Source organism: Panthera leo, chromosome B3 (assembly GCF_018350215.1).
Source record: "Panthera leo isolate Ple1 chromosome B3, P.leo_Ple1_pat1.1, whole genome shotgun sequence".
Classification (NCBI taxonomy): Eukaryota; Metazoa; Chordata; class Mammalia; order Carnivora; family Felidae; genus Panthera; species Panthera leo.
This window is the reverse complement of record NC_056684.1, coordinates 107,262,743-107,280,581: the sequence shown is the minus strand read 5'-3', so window position 1 is coordinate 107,280,581 and position 17,839 is coordinate 107,262,743. Positions and strand designations below refer to the sequence as shown.

Sequence of the window (17,839 nt, the reverse complement as noted above, 5' to 3'; positions counted from 1 at the left end):
AAATATACCTTTCATTTTCTTGCACATTTATTTTCTTTCCAAGTGGAAATGCCTTCCTCCCATTTTCATCCCTACTTTGGTTTTCCTGCAATTTTACTCCGCTGTTAACTTCCTCCACAAAATCCTTCCCATTCATCCAGAAGGCAACGAGCCTTCATCCCTATGAATTTGTCTAGCAGAGGTTTTAATGTTCCTATTACTCACCGAGCTATGTCATTCTTCTAATCGGTGCCCACTGTAGTCTCGTGTGCACATGGCATGCACTATGGCCAAACCCTGTCCTTCACGAATTGTAATCCTAGTTATTGCATACAGTTTGCCTCTATTGGATTGTAAGTTCCAGGAGTGATTCACCAACTAAAGAACAATTACTATGGATAGAGAAAAATGCCATGTACCTATGTGACAGACAAGATCATCCAGTCACAAATGAGGTTGGAGATGGAGTTTAAAAACTTTCCTGTCAGAATAAAGTTCTAAGTTGCTAGAGTATGGCTCTCTGACTTACTGAAAGCAAATTTCTCTTTGTTTTACTATAGAAGTGACAACATTGTGAAAAGTTTAAGTAACTGAGTCTGGGAATGATTAGACATTTGGGGAAGGGGATTTGATTGAAAAGAAAAAAATCTGGGAAAACCATTTTTACATTGACATTAAAATGCATGAATGCAACTCTATTTATTTAGTCTGGTTTAGCTAATAGGTTGAGAACTATTCTGGATGAGTGAAAGCAAAGAATTTATTTGAATGCAAATGAATGACAAATCTTAGACAGAGACATGGGGAGTATCCAAGTATTTTGCTTCCCTGTGAAATGCAAATATTATCATGGTATAATCATTACTGATTAACTCTCGATATAACATATAAACCTATGAAGTTTTATAGGAGAAATGTTATTTTTCCTAAATGCTGAAATGTTGGCAAAATTGTGTGAATTTGTAAACCAGGAATTGATTACTTAGATATTTTTCCCTTCCAGAGTTTAGGATCAGCAATTACTGGGAAGAAAGCCAACTTAAAAAAAATTTTAAAAAAGGAATATATGGCAAGTTTTAAACAAATATAGACCTATTGGATTTAAAGAACTGTATTTCTGGGGCGCCTGGGTGGCTCAGTCAGTTAAGCATCCAACTCTTGATTTCAGCTCAGGTCATGATCTGATGGGTTGGTTTGGTTTGTGGGTTTGAGCCCCACATCAGGCTCCAAGCTGAGTGCAGCGCCAGCTTGGGATTCTCTCTCTCTGCCCCTCCCCTGCTAGCACACTGTCTCTCAAAATAAACTTAAAAAAAAAGGAACTGTATCTTTACTATATTTATATAGTAATTTCATGATCTTCCTTACTTTTTTTATATTAAAGGACAGTGGCAAGTTTTTTTCTTAATGCCCTTGATCAATTTGCAAAATAAAAAGTTGGCAATGTCATGACTTTCCCCAAAATTTATTTTGAAGGTCTAAGGATCCAAAAGAAATCCAAAGTCTGGAAAACACTAAATCATAATGTTATGGTCTGAGCTTATTTGGATTTTTAAAAATTATATCTGTAGAGAGTCAGAATGCAGAATTGGATTTCTAACACTCTTTTTCAAGGGATCCACATTTTCTCAAAGTCTGGCTGACAAATATTGGAAAACATTATTGCTCTACCAAAAGTCCATATACCTATGCAGGGAATTTCCTCTGAAATACTTAACAAAAAGGAATAATGCTGTGGCAATAGACCATGACTCAGAGGACAAAGAGTGAACCCAAATGCTGTCTGGCTGGTGTGACAGAACAGACTTAGACTTAGGTACAAATTTAAATGAATAAAGCAGCCTTCTATACAGTTGGTGTTTACTATGTATCTACTATGAGAATGTTTTTATACAAAAACAAAACAAAACAAAATAAAAAACAAAACTCTAACAGCTTGATGTACTTAAGTTTACATTTGAGATGTGTGATCTTCGGCCAGTGCTTTAACTTCGTAACTTTTTTTTTTTTTACTTTTCTTTAAAGATTATTTTGAGAGAGAGAGAGAGAGAGAGAGAGAGAGAGAGAGAGAGAGAGAGAGAACGACAGCAAGCACAGGGGAGGGAGAGAGAGAGAGAGAAAGAGAATCCCAAGCAGGTTCTGCACTGTCAGTGCAGAGCCTGACACAGAGCTCAAACTCACAAACTGTGAGATCGTGACCAGAGTAGAAATCAAGAATCAGATGCTTAACTGACTGAGCCACCCAGGCACTCCTGAACTTTAATTTCTAATGTAGTTAATGGGGGAATATAACTATATCTACTACAGAGGACACAAGATAATGTGCTCAGCCTGATGCCTGGTCCATACATACAAGGGCTTGCTCATGATTGTTACATTATTTTATGACTCTGATAACCTCCCATTCATTTAAAATATCAAGGTCTCTCAGATATAAACAGAGAACTGAGTAAGAGAACCAGGGAACTACAAAAATGGTCTTCATTCTTTCCTCATGGAGGTGCCCTGCCCTAGAGGCCCCACTCCCTTTGATTCCTACTTTTACCATCTAACTAGAAGTGGGGTCAAAGGGTTCTGATCCCAAACACAAAGCACCTTAGCTTGCTAGAAGTTCTGGGAGTCCAGTCTCTGAACTACCAACCTTGGTTCTAGAGAACCTAAGGAGATGCCTTTAAAGGGAAAAGCACAGAGCTGTCCCCGGCCCTCAAGATCTACTTTTTTCAAGGTCTGATCTTTTGTCTTTAAAAAAGAGCTATTTCCAGGGTGCCTGGGTGGGTCAGTCGATTGGTTAAGTCAACTTTGGCTCAGGTCATGATCTCACGGTTCATGAGATTGAGCCCTGTGTCCGGCTCTCCACTGACAGCCTGCTTGGGATTCTGTCTCTCTCTCTCTGCCTCTCCTCCACTCGTGCTCTCTCTCTCAAAATAAACAAACATTTAAAAAAATAACAGAAGACAGGCATTTCTCTACAGGCCCAATTGCAGACTAGTCAAGACAGACCTTGGATCAATAAGAGGACATTAGAGTGCTACTGAGGGGGCAACCTAACTTGTCTCACTGTAAGGGCCAAGCAAGGTTGGGTCCATCACATCTTCATGTGGGGACGGTCTCACAACCATCTCTGAGAGGAAGCAGGGGCTTACGTTTTTTCTGGTCATCTCTGGTTTTGAAGTCTACTTTTCTGAGCTTTCTGGCTCGCCTGGCTAGCACATACGCTATTCCTGTTCTGCCCCATGTGGCTCCAGGGAAAGGTTTACACACATGCTCACACAAGGCATTTCTGTGTATAGCTTTTATTGGTTTCAGGAGACAGAGGCAGGCAAGTTAAAACCGAATATTAGACGTTTCTGTTCTTAAAACACCCTTCAGCCACTTTTACTCACAGGCTCCAGACTCCCACCACTGGCTTAGCACCAGCTGCCTCTTTCCTTCTGCTTCTCAACTCCCAAATCCACGTTCTCTTTTACAAAGAGTACTTTAAATATTTCTTCAACTTCCTCTTCTCCTGCCAACCCATTCTCATAAGGTCTCACCTTCTTAAAAAAAAAAAAAAAAAAAAAAAAAACAGAGGTAAAATTCACATCATATAAAATGAACCATTTTAAATTATACAATTCACAGGCATTTAGTAAACTGTTGTGAAACCATATAGGGTCTCACCTTTCATCCCCAATGACTTATCAAGATAGTTTCCCACACAAAGACATGAAAGATTCTTCCCTAAGAGAAATTTTTTTTTAAGATTGTATTTTTTAAAGTAACCTCTACACCCAACGTGGGGCTTGAACCTACAACCCTGAGATTAATAGTCGCATGCTCTACCGACTGAGCCAGCCAGGCGCCCCCTAAGAGAGATTTAGGGTGCCAGTTGCTCCCCCTCCCTTAAACCTTGTTCTTACAGGGATAGAAGTCTTTTGGCATTTGAGGAAAAGATGCCATCAAGCAGCTACTTATCCTTTTGGAGAAGGAACTATAATTTGGTGGGGGGGGGGGGGCAGAGAGAAAGGTTGTGAAACATTTAAAATAGATTTTTTCACAGAAGGTGGTATTTTTAAAACTAATTTTCAGCTTTATTTACCACTCAATGGAATATCAGCAACTCACTTGCAAATCATTCAGCAAATACTTTTTTATATGTATTTTTATACATTATATAAATATAACATTTATTCATATTTGTTTTGCTACATATATATAAATACATATGTGGGTAGCAAAACAAATATGAACCACATGTTAAATTTCAGTGGTGGGTATATGGGCATATTATTCCAATTTAGATGTATGCTTGAAATTTTAGATAATAAAAAGTTGGGGAAAACTCATGGAGTAGAGCTTTTTATTTAGATAATTTATACTAAATGGTATAAAAATGTATTATCTATGATGTTTTAGGATATGAAAGGTACTGGACACATGTTTGGCATCAGCTGCGGTCCTTATACTGAATTGTTCAAACTAAACAAACCTCATAATAGATCCAAGGACTGGTTGACCTAAACAATGATAACAAAATCCTGGAAGAGCAGTAGCAGTGGACGGCATCTCTTCTCAGAACATCACACACACAGGTCACCTCCTCTCCTGGGAATAGCACACACGTAAAGGACACAACTTTCTCATGGCATTCATTAAAGCCATAAGGAAACTCCCTAAACACACAATGAAGTAAGATTTAACAAATATTTACTGAGCGCCAGTTAAGTGAACTTCTGGTATTAGGAGTGTGTACACGCCAATATAGTATGTGCAGAACATGGTTTCTCTTTGGGGGTTAATTACAACCGAGTTGGGGAAAGTAGGTGCTTAAAAGCAGTGAAAAGCAAATAACACCACAAAATTTAAAGAGCAGTTATTACATCGTTGGTGAAAGTGTAAGTTGGTAAAACCTTTAATGGAGAGCAATTTAGTAATACCTACCAAAATTAGAAATGTGCATACCCTTTGCCTCAGGATTCCAATTAAATGGGTATGAATTTATCCTATAGATGTTTATATGTGTGCCACATGATGTATGTATAAAGATAATAACTGAAGCATTATGTAAAACAGCAAAATTAAAAAAAAAACTAAATATGCATAGGAAACTGGTTAAATTATGGTACATGCATTAACGAAATACTATGTAGTTGTTAAATAGAGTTAGCTGCTTTTGACACAGAATATCTCCAAAACATAAGGTTGAAGCAAAAAATAAACAAGTGGGACTACATCAAACTTAAAAGCTTCTGTGCAAGAAAGGAAACAATCAAGACAGTAAAAAGTCAACCTATGGAATGGGAGAAAATATTTACAAACCATCTCTTATCTGATAAGGAGTTAATATCCAAAATATGTAAGAACTCCTACAACTTAATAACCAAAAAAGCAAATAACTCTATTTAAAAATGGACAAAGGACTTGAATAGACATTTCTCCAATGGTCAGTGGGTATATGAAAAGATGCTCGACATCACCATTAAGGAAATGCAAATCAAAGCCATAATGAGATATAACGTCACATCTGTTAGGATGGTCATTACAAAAAAAAAAAATCAGAAAACAACAAATGCTAGTGAAGCTGTGGAGAAATTGGGACCCTTGTGGCACTGGTGGGAATGTAACATGGTACAGCTATTATGGAAAACAGTATGGAGGTCCCTCAAAACATTACAAGTAGAACTACCCTTTGATCCAGCAATTGCACTTCTTTGTATTTATCCAAAATAACTGAATGAGATATTTGTACTAGCATGTCTATGACAGCATTATCCACAATAGCCAACAGAGAGAAACAATTTAAGTGTCCACAGATGGATGAATGGATAAAGAACTTGTGGCATATACAATTGTGGTAATACATTGCAGTATTATGCAGCCCTAATAAAGAAGGAAATCCTGCCATATGCTACGACATGCATGAAACTTAAAGACACTATGCTAAGTGAAACAGCCAGTCACAAAGGACAAATACTGCATGATTCCACTAAAGCAGTCAAACTGATATAAGCAGAAAGTAAAATGATGGTAGCCAGGGATGGGGGGAGGGGAAAATGAGGAGTTTTGTTCAATGGGCATAGAGTTTTAGTCATGCAAGATGAAAAAGTTCTAGAGTTCTACTGTATGTATAACAATATACATATAATTAACAATAGTATTGTATACTTAAAGATTTATTAAGAGGGCAGATTACCTGTTCCGTGTTTTTTTTTTTTTTTTTTACAATTGAAATGATGTGTTTACACATATCTTTAAATATCTCTAAGTAAAAAGAAGTCAAGATATAGAGGATTGCGCATAGTATGCCAACATTTGTGTGTGTGTATGTTTGTTCTATATACATAGTTAACTAGGCTTAACATATATTTGCAAAGATACAGAAAGTCGTAAGAGTGGTTGCTTCCAATGAGGAAAACTGGATGCTTGGGACAGACATTGCAGGGAGGCAATTTTGTAAATTTTGAATTTGTACCAATTAAATTTTAATATTACCAATCAAAAAATAGAACATAAAGCGATTTATAAAAAAGTAGGAAATATATGGTACTAATGACACATACCAGAATAATTATCTAGATAACAAGAGACAAGTTGGAGTAGAGAATGCAGTATTTACAAGGCGGAACGTGAGCTGGGCCTTGAGAAATGGGAAGTGTTTGGATAGGTAGAGGAGAGCAGTAAGGACAGTCCAGGTGTGTACGTAGAGGCTGGAGTGGGGAGAGGACATGGGAAGTAAAAATGGAGAAGCAGGGTAATGAAAGGTAAATCGAGTGCCAGTAAGACAGTTTCAGCGTACTGCAGAATGTAGGTACAAGAGAAAAGGATGAAATAGTTTAGTAGATGATGCACGGAAATGTGGAATTCATGTGGTGGGCAGCAGGGAGCCACTGTAGGCTCTTGAGCAGGGAAGTCATATTATGAAAGCAGGATTCCAAGATCAGCAGACAAAACAGACAAAATAAACCAAAAGACAGACAACTGTCAGAAGGCTAACGCAGCGATCCAGGGGTTGCCCATTGCAATCATCTGGGAAGCTTTAAAAATATATATTTGTGCCTAGGTCTCCACTGCCAGAGATTCTGATTTAATTGGTTTGGGGTGGAGCCTGATCATTGCCATTTTGAAAGCTCCCCAAGTGATTTTAAAGAGCAGCATGGGTTGAACATAACTGTCACAATCCAGGCACAAAGAGATGAAGGCTAAGATTCAGGAGCTGGCAGGAGGCTGGAGACAGGATAAAAGCACACTCAGGAGACGGGTCCAAGGAAGAACTGATGTGCTGACAGATCGGGGGTAAAGAGTGAAAAGATATACACAGTCTGTTAGATTTATGCATTCATTCAACAGATATTTATTAAGTCCCTCCCAAGTACCAGGTACCATACTGAGCTTGAAGATTTAGTGATGAGCAAAACAGACCAGTCCCAGTTCTTCAGAAACTTGTGGTCTAGTGGACACAGACAACAAACAAGACTTCCAGGGATGGCCTGTACAACTGGGTCTGAAGCTATCAAGCATGACCGCTATCAGGCTGCTTGTGTACATCAAGTGATGGGGGGAGATGTCTCTGAGCTGGTGATACTTGAGGTGAGGCTTGAGTGATGAGGAGCTGAGTCTTCAAAGAGAGATGTTCTCTCTAGGAAAAGCAGTAAGCACGCAGGGACATGTTCAAGGCACGGAAATCTGTACAACGGAGAAGAGTCAAAGACTGATGGGAGATGAGGTCAGAGAAATACATAGGTACAAACCAAATAGAGCCATGTGGGCCATGGCACAGATTTCATTCTCAATGACATGGGAGGCCCTTGGAGGAAATTAAGCAGAGTAGTGACATGATCTGATTTACATTTTTGAACAACCACTTTTGCAGTGTGAAAACAGACTGCAGGTTGCAGGAATGAAAGCAAGAAAACTGATTGGAAGGATAGATTAGAGCATGAGGTGCGCTGACAGGGGAAAACTGTGGAGGGGAATAGATTTGAATATGTCGACTTTAGGTAACTGGGCAGCATCTAAGCAGAAACGTCCCAGGACAACTGGACACATGGGAAACAGGTGAGAATTTAGGTTGTACCTACTGACTTGGAGACACTTTCAGGACTGAAGAAATGCATGTTAGAGGACACTACAGGACTATGGCAACTTTTTCCAAGAAGGGGACTAGTAACAACTTGGAAGAAAAGCCTCTAGTGGTGGGCTGCAGGGCTCTGTAGTTAGTTTTGTCTTACAGAACATCTTTATCTATGAATGGGATAAAGAAATGGCAGGATAACGCAGGATGTCAAAAACAGGGAACAATGATACACTGGAATCAAAACTTAAAAAAAGATCTCAACGGCTGGAAGAATGTACTAAAGTTAACAAGACAAAATTTAGATAGATAAAAAATAGATAACAAGTGTGTGTGTATAACATATATTTCTTCATATTAAAAAAAAATAAAATTAATAGTAAAAGACCTAGAAATCTGGCAGTTCACCTAAAAGAGACCTGGGGCTTTTACTGATGATGTACTTTACAAGCCTAAAGTGTAAAGTCATTGTGAAAAAGCTGATGTAAAATCAGAGGAATTGACATTATTACAAAACTAGAACTTATTTTTCTAGGGAAGAATACATCAGTAGTGAAAATAAACTACATTGATCAGGATTATTTCTAGAACACTATTTTCTGATCAGGCTGCTGACTAGATGGCTGAAGTAGAGAAGGGAGAAGAGATATGAGATTTGAGGAACAGTCAAGTAATAAAACTATTTATATTCAATTCAGTGCTTAACAGCATACTCAAACTTTCCCCAAATATCGTGTTATCTAACTTGGGGAAATAAGGTGTATTTCCCCTGGTTGCGAGAAAACATAGTCTTCAAACATGAAAGTCTTCAGAGATTAAAGAAAACTTGTCCAAAATTAGACAAAAGAGGTAGAGCTGGGATTTGAACACAAGTAAATAGGACTTCAGAATCTTTATTTAAAAAAAAAAAGTCTCTCTCTCCATAAATATATGAAACTATAGATATAGATCTATGTTTTCCTTTTCTTTTTTTTAAAAATAATTTATTGTCAGGTTAGCTAACATACAGCGTACACAGCGTAGTTTTGGCTTCAGGAGTAGATTCCCGTGATTCTCCAATTAAAACACCCAGTGCTCATCCCAACAAGTGCCCTCCTCAATGCCCATCACCCATCTTCCCTGCTCCCAAACCCCCCACCCCCACCCTCAACAACCCTCAATTTGTTCTCTGTAATTACGAGTCTCTTGTGGTTTGCTTCTCTGTTTGTAACTTATTTTTCCTTCCCTTCCCCTATGGTCTTCTGCTAAGTTTCTCAAGTTCCACATACGAGTGAAAACACAGGATATCTTTCTTTCTGACTGACTTATTTCACTTAGCATAATACCCTCTAGTTCCATCCATGTTGTTGCAAATGGCAAGATTTCATTCTTTTTCATCGAATAGTATTCCTGTGTGTGTGTGTGTGTGTGTGTGTGTGTGTGTGTGTGTGTGTGTGTACACATACACATTACATCTTCTTTATCCATTCATCAGGTGATGGACATTTGGGCTCTTTTTGACTATTGTTGATAGCACTGCTATAAACATTGGGTACATGTGCCCCTACGAATCAGCACTCCTATATCCTTTGGATAAATTTCTAGTAGTGCTATTGTTGGGACATAGGGTAATTCTGTTTTTAATTTTTTTGAGGAACCTCCACTATGTTTTCCAGAGTGGCTATACCAGTTTGCATTCCCACCAACAGTGCAAGAGGGTTCCCCTTTCTCCACAACCTCACCAACATCTGTTGTTTCCTGAGTTGTTACTTTTAGCCACTCTGACCAGTCTGAGATGGTATCTCAATGTGGTTTTGATTTGTATTTCCCTGATGAGGAGTGACATTGAGCATCTTTTCATGTGCCTATTGGCCATATGGATGTCTTCTTTAGAGAAGTGTCTATTCATGTCTTCTGCCCATTTCTTCACTGTATTATTTGTTTTTTGGGAGTTGAGTTTGTTAAGTTCTCTAAAGACTTTGGATACTAACCCTTTATGTCATTTGCAAATATCTTCTCCCATTCTGTTGTTTGCCTTTTAGTTTTGTTGATTGTTTCCTTTGCTGTGCAGAAGCTCTTAATCTTGATGGGATCCCAACAGTTCATTTTTGCTTTTATTTCCCTTGCCTTTGGAGACGTGTCAAGTAAGAAGTTGCTGCGGCTGAGGTCAAAGAGGTTGTTGCCCATTTTGTCCTCCAGGATTTTGATGGTTTCCTGTCTCACATTTAGGTCTTTCCTCCATTTTGAATTTATTTTTGTGTATGGTGTAAGAAAGTGGTCCAATTTCATTCTTCAGTATGTTGCTGTCCAGTTCTCCCAGCGCCACTTGCCAAAGAGACTGTCATTTTTCCATTGGATACTCTTTACTGCTTTGTCGAAGATCAGTTGGCCATACATTTGTAGGTCCATTTCTGTGTTCTCTATTCTATTCCATTGGTCTATGTGTCTGTTTTTGTGCCAATACCATACTGTCTTGATGACTACAGCTTTGTAGTATAGGCTAAAGTCTGGGATTGCAATGCCTCCAGTTTGGTTTTCTTTTCAACCTTACTTTGGTTATTCGGTGTCTTCTGTGGTTCCATGCAAATTTTAGGATTGTTTGTTCTAGCTCTGTGAAGAATACTGGTAATATTTTTATTGAGATTGCATTTGTATAGGTTGCTTTGGATAGTATCAACATTTTAACAATATTTGTTCTTCCAATCCATAAGCATGGAATGTTTTTCCATTTCTTTGTGTCTTCTTCAATTTCTTTCATTAGCTTTCTATAGTTTTCAGCATACAGATCTTTTACCTCTTTGGTTAGGTTTATTCCTAGGTATTTTATGGTTCTTGGTGCAATTTAAATGGGATCGATTCCTTGATATCTCTGTTGTTTCGTTACTGTATAGAAACACGACTGATTTCTGTTCAATGATTTTATATCCTGCAACTGTTCTGAATTCATGTATTAGTTCTAGCAGTTTTTTGGTGGTCTTTTGGGTTTTCCATGTAGAGAGAGTACCACATCATCTGCGGAAAGTGCAAGTTTGACATCTTCTTTGCCAATTTAGATGCCTTTTATTTCATTTTATTGTCTAATTGCTGAGGCTAGGACTTAATCTATGTTTTCCTTTGCGTTAAGCAGTTGCATTACCAGGGCCATCTTGAAAAGGTTCAATCAGAAAATTCCAAGTTTTATTTGAGCTTTTTTCAGGCAAGAAATTCAGGGGTCTTATTTAACTTCACAACTTTAGGACTAGTGCAACTCTTAGTATGTATTATGTGCTCAGTAAACACTTACTCAGTGAATTAGCCAGCCCCTTTGCCTGTGTTGTGCATTGATCCACTGATCAGTAGAAGACAAAACATACACAAATTCAAACAGTGAGAAACATTTCTCTGGAGGTCTTGTTTCTTTACACCATCCCATATGACAATGCCTTTTCATCCACTTGTCTTTTTTTCCCCTGGCAACTCAATTTCCCTCTCTGCCCCTTTCCTTTGTCCCACAGGCGAAAAAACTTGTCCCCCTGGCCACCAGGCAAGATGAGTCTTCCTGCTCCTCGTAAGTGCTCATCTTGATGGACAGCCTCACAAACTAGGACAGTGGATCATGATAGTAAAAACATAGATCAGATTGTTCAGGAAGAGTGATTGTAATGAGGAAGCCATATCCACAATATCTTTACTCATCCTTCACCAAAATTTTGTTTTCTTATTTTTCCCTCTTCATTAAGGGAAGACTATAGGAGGATAATGTAGAAAAATGAACAAATTGTGTGCTTAAATTAGAAAAACAATTGTTTCAGTACTATATCAGGTTCTGAGAAGTTCTAAGACCAAAAATTATGACACCTAAGTTTTAGGCAAAGTAATTAGCAGGAAACAAAGTCTTTTTTCAATAGGGCTAATTCTAATAAAGTCAGAGAGAGTACTGTCAACATGCCAAGAAGAAAATCAGGTTAAAATTAACTGTTCGAGTCCTTTTGTTTCTAGCATCTATTTTCCATCTCTATATATTCTACTGGCACTGTCAGCGCGAGAGACCCCACACCCAGCTACCCACAGACTAGTATCTAGTAACCTGATCCGGCAAATACACAGGGCAAGAATGGAGAAGAGAAAAATCCGTTTACCTTAAAAAGAGATCTTCCAAATTCATTAACATCTCATACAGTGCTCGCCATTTCATTTGTGCCCACATAACCTTATTCCTAGGCTCTAAAATGTTTCAGAGTCAGATGGCTATAGCACTTCCACAAATGGCGGGGGATGGGGGGGGGGGTACACATTTCAAATACAGAAGAGTACTGGTGCCAAAGGTCACATGGAGAAAGAAATGAATCTTTCCTAGCTAATCTCTGCTCACATCAGAGATCACCCCCCAAACGGGGGAGAAGAAAAACGGTCTTACAGGTTTATATACAGGCAAATAAAGAAGATGAGATTTTGCAAAGGTAAAAATGTTTTTAGAAGCACAAGAAGGCCCGTGATTAGCTGATAACCATTTAAAGGCATGTGTAAAGTTTACCTGAAAATGGATGGTATGCTTCTGCTTTTCCATTGGTGAATTTACCAAGGTACTAAACTTAAATTTAAAAGGTGTCACGGGAGAAGGAACAAAGGAACAAACAAAGCCAGAGAGGTTGGGCTGATCTGGTAACAAGCTACCCATCAAATGCGAGTTAGGAATTGCCACAGTAGAGAATGTATGGTACTTTCAAGACCAGGTCTATACCCAGATTGTGCTGAATTTCAGATTCTGCTTCTAGATGGAAAGGCAAAAAAACCCACAAAGATTTCCAGGCCTTGGGTGTTTAAAGGGCCTTCACACAGTAAATCAACCTACTCCTGTCTTGTTTTCTCCGCAGCCAGACTGAAATAATACAGCACCAGCAGAGGTGTGAATTACCCCCATTCATCTTAATGGAGTGTTAACTTCAAAGGCTTGTTTTAACCATTTAAATGCTAAGCTCATGAGTAAACATTCCGTTAAAAAAAAGGGTACAATTTAAACATTCACCTTCAACATACGAAAGTAATTTATATTCTCAGCACTTCGTTTTTTAATTTAGCAAACAAGTCTCCAAGTGTTAGAAAAGTATATATTTTGTACTTTACTTAGTTTTATTTTAAATAGTTCTTACCTAATAAATTATGAACGTTAAGCCCATAATGCGAGGGCCTATATTTCCCAGGAAAAATGTTGCGGAGTACTTGAACAAGGGTTTTTGGTAATCCTAGTGAAGGGGACACTGCTCTTACCTGCCATCTTATTAGCTTCCTCCACACTCATAGAGAAAGCTGTGATCCCGAAGAGGCAACCAGATAAGGCAGAATATTGAAGTAAAATAAAAGAAAAACACTTCCACAAATATTATCTCTTGACATTAACTAAGTTTTATGTTCAATATGTTACTTGTCCCTTTGCCAAACCTCTCATGATCCTATCCCATGAGCAGGTGACAAATGTATTAACTGATGCCCAGCTGTCATCACATTTAACATTTGCCCCACAGGGCATCCTTGCATCTGTTGCAGATTTAGTGTTATTTTGGTATTACTGGAATTAGATTTATGTAAGCAGCTGAACACCTATTTGTGTTTGGATCTATAATTTCATAAACAGAAAAAGAGGGTACAAGAATTAGCTTATCAGATTGATAGGCTCTGGCTGACCTGAAGCCACAGGGGAAGCCATGCCTGGCTGTGCCCCTGGGACCATGCTAAGTGCCCAGCTTCAGGAAGACATTAGTAGGAGAGCACAGCTGGGGCAGAACTGTGGCAAAACATGAAAAAGAGTGCACATGGGGCCAGTTCCCCTGTGAATGAAGGCTAGAGAAAGATTCTAAACATATTAGTTGTACAAGATGGAAGACAAAGAAATTCCCTGTCTCTGATTGAAAGCAAACTTATTTTACTGGTCCAGATGAAGGGATGGGGAAAAGGGGATAAATATCTGATCTAAGAGCCTGTTTTGGTCTGCACCTAATTTATACAGGGTCATTTAATCCTCTCAACACAACCCTGTATAATTGGTATTAACTCCATTTAATACCTATATGAAAGTGGAGGCTTGGAGAGGTTAAGTACTTTGTCTAAACTCACTGAGATTTGAATCTAAGTCTTCCTAACCCTCAAACTTGGACTTTTTCCATTATACTATGCTGATCCAAAGTTGCCAAAGAAATATCTTAACTCAAAAGGGAAGCTCAGTTGTCAATTTTTCTGCCCATTTCCTAAGTAGGAAGCAAAGGGGCACCTGCAAAAGTGTGTATTTCCATTCATGCAAATTGGTGCTTTGCATGCAATCCCCTACTTTACATGTGCACAGGGGTAGCATTACATTTTCACTGATACACCCTGGCTTTGGTAGGCTGCTAACAAGGTGCCTTTCACAAAGAGCACTCATGGGGAGAAGAGATCTAGCTTCTGCTTTCCAACCAAAAGTAAGCCACATCAATGGGAAACAATGATTTATAACCTCTGCACAAAACTTGATATAAATCGTCACTATTTGTCTGTGTTTGCCAACTAGAAAGTCACGTGTTTAAGTGACAAAAGAGAAAGCTCAGAGAACTTCCAAATCCACAGTCAATCATCACAGCTCTATGTCATAATGAACAAAGGAAAATCACAAAAGTTTCTTAGAGAAGATTGGGAGGCAGGGCAAAATACCAAATGAAATAATCCCACAGTTTTGTTATTAGTGATTGATGTTGACAACATTAACCCACAGCTAAGATTCAATTTTGTATTTAAAGCCAATACACTGATTTCTTAAAAAACAAATGAAAGATTGACTCTGTACATTTAATAACACTAAAAACTTCTGCCTGTGATAAACACTGTTAAGAGAATGAGAAGGCAAGTCACCGATTGGGAGAGAAGTTTTGCAAAACACATTATCTGATAAAGGACTGGTATCTAAAATATACAAAGAATGCTTAAAAGCCAACAGTGAGAAAATAAACCAATTTAAAAAATGGGCAAAAGATCCAAACCTCACCCAAGAAAATATACAGATGGCAAATAAGCATATGAAAAGATGCTCCACATCATATGTCATTAGGGAAATGTAAATTGAAACAATGAGATATAACTACACACCCATTAGAATGGCAAAAATCCAAACCACTGACAACACCAAATGTTGGCGAGGATATGGAACAACAGGAACTCTCATTCACTGCTGTCAGAAATGTAATATATTACAGCTAGTTTGGAAGGCAGTTTGGCAGTTTCTTATAAGACTAAACATATTCTTACCGTATGATGCAGCAATTGTGCTCTTTGGTATTAACCAAAAAAGCTGAAACTTATATCCACACAAAAACCTGTACACACTTTATTCATAACTTTGAAAGCCAGGAAGAGGTCCTTCAACAGGTGAATGAAAACACAAACTGGCCCATCCATACAGTGGAATATTATTCAATAATAAAAAGAAATGAGCTATATGAAAATGCATGGAGGAAACTTAACTGCATTTTGTTTAAGTGAAAGAGCCAGCCTGAAAGGTTAGATAATATATAATTCCAACTATATGACATTCTAGAAAAGGCTCACAGGGAAAGGCTCACAGTTTTTATGAAGTCAGTCAAAAGATCAGTGGTTGCCAATGCTCGCATCAACAGTGAACTCTCAGGCAAACTATGTACTTTAGTAAATAATACTGTATCAAGGGGTACCCAGGTGGCTCAGTCGGTTAAGTGTCTGACTCTTGATGTTGGCTCAGGTCATGATCTCCTGGTTTGTGAGTTCCAGCCCCGTGTCAGGCTTTGTGCTGCCAGTGCGGAGCCTGCTTGATATTCTTTCTTTCTCTCTCTCTCTCTCTCTCTGCCCCTCCCTTGCTCATGTTCTCACTCTCTCTCAAAATCAACAAACTTAAAAAATGTTTTACAAGTACTGTATCAATATTGGCTCATCAAGTATAACAAATGCACCACATGAATGCAAGATTTCAACAATATGGGAAACTATGGGTGTGTTGGGGATCAGGGGATATATGAGAACTCTGTACCTTCTGCTCAATGTTTCTGTAAACATTAAATCTACCCTAAAAACTAAAGTCTATTAATTTTTAAAAAAATACAAAGGTTGACCTAACATATCAAAGAACATTTTGAATTTTAATTAAAACTGCTATAAACCCACTTTCCGCTACCTATTCCCATTTTGTTCTGCTTTTCTGTTAATAATGTTTATAAAAATGTTTACCCATATAAAAAGGATTCATCAAAGGTGCTTTACAGAATTATTCCTTTTTGCATATAGAGGTAAATTAGTCTTTGTAAGAAGTGGGAAAATATTTGTTTCATTTACTAATCCAATTAAAAATGATTAGTGCTAAACTAAAATTCCCAACCAAAATTCCAAAGATGAGCAAAACAAAAGCCTGTGGGGAAAAAAAAGATAAAGAACAATTAGAGTATTTTAAACCTCCACCTTCCTCAATAATGTATGTTATAGTTCAAAATACATGAACTTTCTTGATGTAGATAAACTACTCAAGTACAAAATGACAAATTATTTCTTAAAATAGAATTATTAAAAGAAATAAAAGGTAACCTACCCCAAGTTTTTTCCACGAGAGAAAATCCTCTCTGCTAAGTTTAAGATAAAATAGTCCTGGGAATATAAAAATCAAACACGTTGATGTACTGGAACCTTTAAGTGGGAGGGGAAGCAAGAAAAAAAAAAAGAGGATATTGCCAGATTCAGATGCGGGACTGGATGACAATTTTGATCTATTCTGTTACATGGATTTTTTGAAATAGAAAACTTACCAACCACACCAAATATATTCCTAATGTCAGGAACATATATTGCAAGTAAAACAATGGTAACATTGAGTGCTAGAGTGATCAAAGAATGGCGAGTCCATGAGAATGGAAAATTGGAGAAAAACATCATCATTAAAGCTCTTCTTGCCTGTATAACAGAAAAAGAAACAGATTTAAGCAGAGAGATTTAAGCAAAGCCAACATACTTGCTTAGGGAAACACAGGTACAGTATAGTAAGCATGACATCCTTGCTCCCTACACCATTTAGATTTTTAAAAAATACAGTATAAACGATTATTATAAAGTGTCTAGGACAAATCAACTAAGAAATACACCTTTCTGAGTGAGCTTAATAAAAATTATTTTGCTTTAATTCTTGAAGAAATGTTCACATTCAATGTCTTTAGGTTGCATAATTTTCAAAATGACCAACAATAACACTGTGTGATGAAATCTCAGAGAATCATTTTCATTAAATTCACAAAGAACAAAAGGTTTGAAAAGAAAAAAGAATCATGCTATGGGAAAGAAACACCATGTACTATTTTATTTTATATTATCTGTTTCATAGCATGTAAATATGAAAACTAGTTCATGACACTTCCCACTGCCAAGGCGAGCAGCAGGCAGTCATACCCCACAAATGTTTACCCCCCAACCGCTGCCCTCCTGGCTGTGCAGTCTACACAGGAAGTGGGCCAAAAATCTTGAAGGCCCAGTTCTTCGGGAACTTGCTGTTGAGGGATTCAAGACATTCATGCAGAAACATTCATACCTCAAGCCTCTGTTTCCATTTTCTCAGAAATTCTTAAGATTCTTACATATGGCAACTAAATACAGAATGAAGATCTGTTCTGCCCCTTAATTATAATTCTCAAGCAAATACAATATTTTGACTAAGATTAAATTAGAATGTCTATGTGAAAATAAATCTACAATAAACCAGAACGAGCTTATTTTTGCTGACTTGACTTTTGCTTCTTCATGCACATTCTTTTGAAAACAGAATACAGAATTAAAGGAGGGGGGGAAACCCCAAACTTTAGAAGAACCATAGTCTTTAAA

At 37.7% G+C, this 17,839-nt stretch overlaps 1 protein-coding gene and 1 non-coding gene across 8 annotated transcripts in view; both read right to left on the bottom strand.

The window, feature by feature from the left end:
• Positions 1 to 3,253: 3,253 nt before the first annotated feature.
• SLC38A6 (solute carrier family 38 member 6) overlaps positions 3,254 to 17,839 on the bottom strand; it is a 74,095-nt gene continuing 59,509 nt past the window's right edge. For 2 of the 7 annotated variants that reach the window (XM_042943430.1, XM_042943435.1), the window contains exons 14-16: positions 16,777 to 16,921; positions 16,563 to 16,657; positions 3,254 to 3,512 (exon numbers count right to left, since the gene is read on the bottom strand). In XM_042943430.1, the coding sequence (XP_042799364.1) occupies positions 3,384 to 3,512; positions 16,563 to 16,657; positions 16,777 to 16,921 (369 nt within the window). In that variant the 3' untranslated portion in view covers positions 3,254 to 3,383. Of the gene's footprint in view, positions 3,513 to 5,417; positions 7,639 to 15,852; positions 16,386 to 16,562; positions 16,658 to 16,776; positions 16,922 to 17,839 lie in introns of those variants that run through there. The other 5 variants (XR_006203863.1, XM_042943431.1, XM_042943432.1 and 2 more) reach the window with 5 other exon arrangements.
• On the bottom strand, positions 3,744 to 3,816 carry TRNAN-AUU. Its single transcript has one exon. It is a non-coding gene; the product is annotated as a tRNA-Asn (tRNA).